General features: G+C 38.4%; 1 protein-coding gene across 2 annotated transcripts in view; it reads right to left on the reverse strand.

Annotated features, from left to right (window-relative positions):
- The window catches only part of LOC135477241 (septin-2B-like), a 56,929-nt gene extending 49,039 nt beyond the window's left edge, over positions 1-7,890 (reverse strand). The window contains exon 1 of one of the 2 annotated variants that reach the window (XM_064757419.1): positions 7,793-7,890. Coding sequence is in view for 1 of the 2 variants with exons in the window: in XM_064757416.1 (XP_064613486.1) it covers positions 714-776 (63 nt within the window). In the remaining variant the exon portion in view is untranslated. Of the gene's footprint in view, positions 1-713; positions 1,027-7,792 lie in introns of those variants that run through there. The other variant, XM_064757416.1, reaches the window with a different exon arrangement.
- Positions 7,891-8,719: the final 829 nt, after the last annotated feature.

Genomic DNA, 8,719 nt, shown 5'->3' on the forward strand with positions numbered 1-8,719 from the left:
GTGCAAAAAAGGGAGACTGGGAGATGGAATGAGGCTGGTGATAACAACCCCTGGCGGGCATCAACCTTTCACTCAAACAAAAGTAGAAATATCTGGGAAAAGAGGGATATATGTACGTATGTCGTCTAACTACATAAGAGAGGCAACCAAGCAAAATTCCACACAACACTGATCCACAATGATCCAGAACTCCACATGTGCTCTTCTTCAGCCTGCAGCATAGCACATGTAGTTGTATATTTAGTAACAGCAAACGAAAATACAACTTCTGATTTCACACTGCTGTGGTCAGTTTAACATTTTGCTGTATGGTTGACTGACAAAGCATCACAGTGCCTAGTGCTAAATGTTTGGAAACCACACGTGCATGTAGTCCACTTTCCCCCAATGTAACTGTCATGTACCGTACACTGCAGTAGATGAGATCATGGCAGAGCACAGAACAGTGCTCAAACCTATGTGCACCTAGAGAGTCCAACTGTAAAACTAGTTGAAATACATGTAGTAAAACTGCTACAAACTCTATATAAACCTATATGCATAGCAATAATTTCAATTTTACTTATATATGTAATGTACAAGTGTAATATGCAAAGGGTACAATACATGTACATCTGACATGTACATGTAGCCGACTGATTTTGGTATGCCATCATCCATGTCCACACAGTATACTTTTGAGTTAATATCGGCAATATAACAATGCAGCATACCTGTGATAGCCTCCCTTTCTTCGTCTTTGATATGACCACATTTTCCTTCCCGTTGACAGACATTAAGACTTTCAAACTGCCGGGTGTCTTCAAAAACTATTTCTCCAAATACAGTCAAAATGATTATGTCAAATGTCCTAACCCTATAATAGTTCTGAAAGTTGTACAGAGCTAGACCACATACGAATGATACCACTGCAGTGAAGTTTGAAATTTGATGACACAATTCCAACAATAGTAAATCTCACATTACAAGCTGCCTTTGGTGGTGTTGGAGGTAGGACTATAGGTGTGCTATCCCTCTGGGGTGCCAGTCCTGTCAGCAGACTCTAGGTGCAGTGCTCAACTATTTTGCAGTTGTACTCTAGTAACACATGATCTGCATCAGCTTGTAACCGCCACATGTACAGGCAACCTCAAGTCTTCCTGCCCTGGACAGAGAGGCTGTATCAACCAGCAGTAGACATTCTGACAGCTGAGCATAACACCAGAAAAACTCCACGCCTACCCTCAGCTGTCTATATGACATGGGGAGGCTTCCTCAAGGAGCCAACACACCTCACAGTACAGGACTCAGGGGGGACGTGTGGGGAGATGTGTAAACATGAGTTTGTCCTGCAAGGCTGAGGGTGGGTATAATCCAGGGAGAGGTATGACGGATTAGCCAAGGCCTATACATGCACGATCACCTGGGCAGCATGGATCAAGAATAGTTGGCTTGTTACAAAATATGACAAAATTTTATACTCAACTAACAAAGGTGTTGAAACAATAACTTCTTTCAAGTATTGTAGTTTCTAAAGACCTCAATGTAAATGAATGGCAGATTTCACATTGTTTTATATACATGTACACGTAGCATAGAAGTACTGACAAGAAAGGACAGTAACATTACAGTCCCCTAAATCTGCGACATTTTCAACTGCCTCCGCCACCAATATTTTGAGGTATTCAGGGAGAAATGCACATGGGGTGTAATGAAATAATTTGCATAGTTTTATGAAGCTTGCATCTTTACTGATACAAACAAATCATTTTTAGTATCATTTTTATAATTGTATGCATAACTTCCATTGAAAGATGTGTTTTAACGGTCACTGTAAACAGTATTGGACTTCTGGTAATGCATGTACCTAGCACAAGCAATGTACACACAGAGGACTGCAGGTGACAAAAAAAAACCTAGTCGTCTGTACACATATGTATCCAATCTTCTCAGATGCACATAAACAAAACAATCATATTGAAGATAAAAATTACTGCAGTGCAGGTCATATTTCTAAGCATGTTACAAACCTGACGAATATGGTAGACACACAATATGGTAGACACACACGATCTTGCTTAACAGTAAAAGCATAATTTCATTACTAAACACACTTCAAAGATAAACATACTAAAGAATTTTATGTAAACTAAATCACCAATTGTAGTTTTCTTCAACATGTATAGATTTGTTAATACAGTGTAGCTACTTTGATTTTATAAGTCAACAGAAGTACATGTACTTATAATGAATTAATGATGCATATAAAACATACATCATCGATCACATTGCCCAACATCAAAACAACTTCACCCTCTTACCACTTGTACAAACAATTTTCATACAAGGAAGCAACAAAATATCTGGGAACGGATGTCCTGCTCTTGTTTCTATATACAGTACTTACCACAACACCGTGAAAAGTGACCTCCCACTGAGGTCATTAATTATAAAGTATGGTTTAGCCCTAGCAATACATGCACATGTATGTCAGACTGCCACAGACTCCTGACATGGCGTAGACAGGACTTATCACACACCATTTTAGTCACAATATACACACATACATTTACATGTACGACATAATCTTTTGATTTATTCACATTAATATGAGAAGTACTGAGATTCTGGCTTTAACTCTTCTACTTTTTCTCGAGTTTATCTGTCAACAATTGGAGCTAAATTGAGCTTTTCCTATTTTTACACACACGTACCATGAATTGGCACACATTTTAACAAACTGATTACTTTCATGCATGTACATGAATATGGTTCTACAAATGTATCACACATTTTAAGCATAATAAATACAGTAGTTTGGCTTTCCCTGACATGTACATGATGTTATGTCATCGTTTCAGTAGGACTTGATCCTTTCACTTTCTCAGATACAAAGTTTAACTTCCTGGCTTTTATCAGCATGTACATGTGATTTTATCAACAACATCAAAGTACTGAAGTAAATGAGTTACATCATAACCTAGCTTTTACAGCTTAAAAAGGGCATTATCACTTGCCCTGACCAGGGTACATGTACACTGGCTACTAGAACACTCGTCTATGCTGTACATGCAAAGTGCATTAGTCATGCCGCTCATTATGAAGACATTCACTTTATTTGCTCCAGCCTTCTGTATGGTATAAGGACTTCCACATGCGCTTCAACTTTGCAAATCTTAACAACAATCTAGTACATGTGCTATAAATGCTTTGACTTTCTGTTTTTAATTAAATAAACACTTTATAATGCATAAGCTACTTCACTTATGTTTCTTATTGCCCATTCATAATGACAAGTTTACTTACAATCTTATGATTTACAATTTATGTTTTCTTTACATAATAACCATTAAATACTTTTTAAAATTATTTATAATATAAAACACACTGTATTTCCGCAACTTGTTCGTAAGTGCGGGGCAGTAAAACTTACGAAGAAATTGGGATTGAATCCATGGCAGGCAAATGGAGCCATTGGAGCACACATTGCACACTGCAGGAAGTCTGATATTTGTAAACCCCCATGTGCTAAGAAACACGGTACAACAACAACACCTGTGAGTCAGCCAGCATAGCCTTGTGTGGGTGACTATATTTGGAGGTAGATGACAAATACTGGTCATTCTTTGTAATACTTACCAGAAATATTAAGTGCAAAACTATTATAGACAACAGGTGGTTGCCGTGTTCATTTATCCACAGTCATCATATTCTCGTGGCTGTGTCTGTATCCAAGAGAATAAGGTGGCTGTCAAGCGCTGGCCAGCAAGACCTTTTTGTGTTGATCGCTCCAAAATTTGTACCAGCATATATCTGAAGTTCTATACCTTTATTCCTTGTTTCACACAGCGCGTATATACAATTACGTGTGGCACATGACTGAACGGTCGGCCAGTTGAATAAATACGTGTAGAATATGATTCACCAGGTCTACTGATGAACTTCTGGATTAACCTAATCAAAACAGTGACCCGTAAGTTGGGAGGTATTCACAACGGACTAAAACGAAACTGAAGTCTTGCTTGCAGTGTAATTCATTTCAGTTTTTAAACGAATGTCAATAAATTATTCACCACCAACAGTGTGCTGGACAGTTAGAGATGTTAGACCATGTTAACTATAGCTTAGCTGTAATCTTCAACAACAGAGTGGTGTGGTGATGTGTGATCTTTAGCAGGACATGGGGATTGAGTCACACTTGTTAATCAAAGGCAGGGTTAAACACTTAGATTTAATCCCTTAATCTCTATGCATTCACTTCTGAAAAGCACACACTTTATGCTTGGACTCGTTCTTCTTCTCTTCAGAAAAAGGTTACAATACTCATGTAGAACAAAAAGTTTCTAAACTGATAATCGAAGTAATAATGTTTGTCTGTCTCTAAAATATTGATAACTGAATATTAAATTTGTGATTTTTTTTTTAACGCTTCCAGTTACCGATATCTGACTTAGTTTTAAATGTTTGCTTTCGTAAGAAAATTCTTTCACTTAGTTTGTTTGGATTAGATTAGAACATACATGTGCACGTCTTCACACTTGATCAATATATGCTCTGATGACCCGACAATAGGCAAGCATCCTTCGCGTGAAAATTTGGAGGTGTCAATCTACAACTAACCGAGTGCATTCAAATTTAAACAGCCGAATGGTACTAACATGCAAATTGCAACTTTGACTCAGTTCCAGCATAGTTTGTAGGACCCAGTTTGCAGCAAGACACCCGACCTGACCACTTGTTGTTTTGCCCATGCCAAATAGATTATCATGGTCAAACTCAAGGTCGCAATTAAAAGTCATGATTGTCACTAGATACAATAAGGTATGTCAAATTCTGAACTCCCGTCATATAGTCTAGATTTTGTGGGTGATTTCACAATCATCCTTTTTCCACGGGTCAATGAAAATAAGTTCATCTGATTCTGTAAGTTATCAGTTACCTGTAAGACATTTGCCACACATGACTGAGAGTTCCCAGTTTTACAATTTTCAAATGTTTGATGTTTAAAATTGTTGCAATGTGATGGTGCTAAAGAGCATCCAATTTCACACATACATGTACACATTTTGCCACAATCGTTACTTGCCTTTACATCACCATTCTCCTATAAATCTTAGCCAAAGTCAAAAATAGGCTCGTATTTACCAGGTCACCGCATTACCATGTTTTCCAAATCTGGATCTGCTCGGCACGCACGTGCAGCAGCGGCTGACCCTTCCGTGAAATTTATAATGGAATCATTGCCAAAGACAGCCCCCCTTTTTTACTGCAAACCGAATTTGACATTTCGCACAAATTGTGGGGTCTGTCATTCTGCTCATTTGCAAATTTACGCCTCCGCAGTAACATGGCTTTCTGTGTGTCAGAAATGACAGCCAGCTGATCAAAACATAGAGACCAGGGTGAAAGGTCAACCTTGCATGCACATCGAGCAACAACCTGATTTATTAGGTCACGATGTCGTCACGGCATGTGAGGATAAGTCACAACTGTGAATTATCTTGGATTTACCGGCCTTAAAGGCCACAAAAATGTGGCCAAAATTGGCAGAGGAACACAGAATGTCTTGGTGGATATAATTTGTTGGAGCCCAGTAAATGCATGTATTGGTTCATTTTGCACCATATTTGTGGCAAAGGGTTTCTACGCACTAAGCTATTTTTAAATACCACTATTTTAACCTGGCTGACGCCTAACCCCATATTAAAAGCTCACAGTCAACATCCTTGGCTAGGACATTATCCACCACCACAACGGAGGCCCCTCTACACATCTGAAAAGTCAGCCTGACCTTATAATATGTAAATAGCTCATACAAACATTCCAAAAACACATTTGAAAAGATTAAACCCAATACATAATTATAGTTTATCTTCTTTATTTTAACTCTTATCATACGGGTGTACATGTATGTGCTGAGTATTAATGACTTCTGCACACTTTTGTTCTGTTATCTTTACTTTTTTTAATCCTACAGCTCAGAACAAGTTTTTGCTGACACCTACATTGTACATGTCAGTGATATTTATTTGTAGAGTATCCTGGATCATGACCAGAGCAAACCACTGCTATTTTTGCCTGAAATACCTGACAAATTTCTAAAGTACACTGAATCAGAGCTGGATTCAAGCCAAAAATATTACCTGATCATCATGAGGATTTTAATTAGGACCAGATGTATATACATCACCAAAGATGAACTTGGAATATGATTTTGAAAAGTGTAAAGGGGTAGAGACAGACCTGGGTGACTTCAAAATGGGCTGGTGTTGAAGGGACACAACTCTGTTACTATGAACTGAAAATGGCTAAAGCTGCACAAGAATGTTCATGTGGCGGATTTCTGAAGCCAATTTATAGTAATTCAACAGTCTACTGCCATACCCCTAGGTCATGTCACTCATAAAATGCACGTACATGTAAATATCAAAAAAATAAAAATGGTGCACGTCTGGTCTCAAGATTATAAGCCATAGCAGCTAGGCTTTGACAAATACTACAACATTGTTTAAAGATAACTACACTATGGTAGTATCTGCAGTGAAATTGACATTTCTCACCACTTGCCCCAGAGGCATGGACCACTGAAAAATCCCCTATGCCCACAGAAAAACCATCTATAAAGGAGAGCTATGCATTCTCACTCGGGGTTTCACTCGGTACTAAACAACAAACACCGTGTTAAACCCTTAACCACTGAAAAATCCCCAATATCCATGAAATAAATAAAATAAACTATGACCTATGTGGTATGTGCCCCATTCCACACATCCAGCCCATTCTTTAATTTGGTCCTTGTTTTGGTTACAACTTGGTTCAAATAAATTAAACCCTGAGGTCTATTTTCAACAATTTCTAATATTTACCTGCCTGGATGTTTAAGCACTGTATTCAATAACCTGGTTTGGGAGTTGTAAGTACAGGGTTATATTTACGTGTTGTTTTCATGTGCATTCTGACGTCATTTTTTTTCCCAAAGGTCACATACTTTTACTGATTTTTCATTGGTTAAACTTGAATGGGGAGACTTGCATACAAAGAATTTGTATACATCAATTTGCATACAAAGAAAAACAGAGTAATAAGACATTTATCACTCTAGTTTCTGTTGTGTGTGTCGGTCACTTATATGACATTTCTTCTCGACTCATACCCTTTTTCGAAAGGATTTACTTAACTTCTTGTGAAATTCTCTGGATTCAACCTTCCATCAGACAGCATGTCGGCTCTGTAGCCAGTTGTTTATACCACTACAACCCTCAAGTCGATGTGCTGGTATGTGGTTTTTAAACGCCTTTAAGACAGATGAACATGGTAAGGGTTGAATGCACATGTGCATTTGTGCTATGCTTTTGTCATGTGAACAACATCTGCGAAGAGTCTCCTCCATATTTGGCCAACCAGACTCAGTGAAGCATGATTGTAGTGACGTAAAAAGTTACATGTAAATATAACCCAAGTCTTTACAACAGCCCCATTCCGCAAGGCACTTTGTGGAACGAAGTGGGCGTTAAATCCACTCCAAAACGGCGGCACACGCCGATTTCTGGTGTGGACTGAGAAGAGAACAACTAACTAATTCTCAACTTAGAATGTCTAGCATGAAGCTTTTGTAAATTAAGAGCAAATACGGCATAAAGCAGTAAAATGACGAAAACTCACAGCAACTCATCATCAAAGTGTCCATGATCGCACAGATATGCACTCACCATGCCAAAGCAAAGCCTGATTGAAAGTTGTTGTTGTTGTATGACGCATGCTACAGAGGCTGAAATCGCATCATCCCACAACCAAGAGAACAAAACCGACTTACCTGTCTGCCGTCTGTTCGGTTGCGACCAGCATGAAAAATAAAGAAAGAATAAAGATATGAATCAGGTTAACACGACGAAATAGGAGTTGCAACGGCCTAAATTTGTTAAATTGTGGAAAATGTAAACAAGGACAATCGCTCCTACCTGTCGCCATCTTTGTCCTCTACAGTTACCGCCAAATGACGTCACTTCCGGGAACCTGTCAGTCTGGGACACGTGCATTTGTTTTTCTTTGTCAAACCGTACAATAGAAAAAATGAACGCAAAAATGAAATGATGAACGTTACAGAAAGAAAATGAATACAGGACTGCCTCTTGAAATAAGTACAAGATGTCTTGAATGAATCTGAGATGGTTACTGATGTGCTGGGAATGTATCCTTCCATCTAAATGGTTTTGCCTTTTGTGTAAAGAATTTGGCTTGAGAGATGATAAAATATTATATAATTAGATGCACAAGCGCTCAATGCATAAATCTGTTATTATTCATTTTGGACAGTTTCGTGTTGTTGTGGTATTTGAGATATATGCTTGAGTTATAGATGTGTATAATTTATTTCCTTTCCTTGTATCAGCCACTACAGAGTAATGGTGACACACAATATGGGTGTTCAGGCCTGATAATGATACTGTTTAAGATGACAGATGTTGAGGTCTGTTATCATATGATCATAAATTGAAGCCCCTCCGCTTCCAGTCACACTGGCCTGCCAGCATGATCATTCATGTGTGGTTCACAGACAGGCCTTTCGCATTTATTTTTTGCATCATTCTCTTTAGCCTGCTCTTCCCAGCTTTAACTGTTATCTTCTGGTTGCACACATTGTTGATGCCTCTTGCAGTTATTAACGACATGATTTGCAGATAGGCCTGCAGATTTACATTCAATTTGAAGGTTTTGAGACAAGATCAACCACAGAATGATG

Source organism: Liolophura sinensis, chromosome 10 (genome assembly GCF_032854445.1).
Source record: "Liolophura sinensis isolate JHLJ2023 chromosome 10, CUHK_Ljap_v2, whole genome shotgun sequence".
In the NCBI taxonomy this organism is placed as follows: Eukaryota; Metazoa; Mollusca; class Polyplacophora; order Chitonida; family Chitonidae; genus Liolophura; species Liolophura sinensis.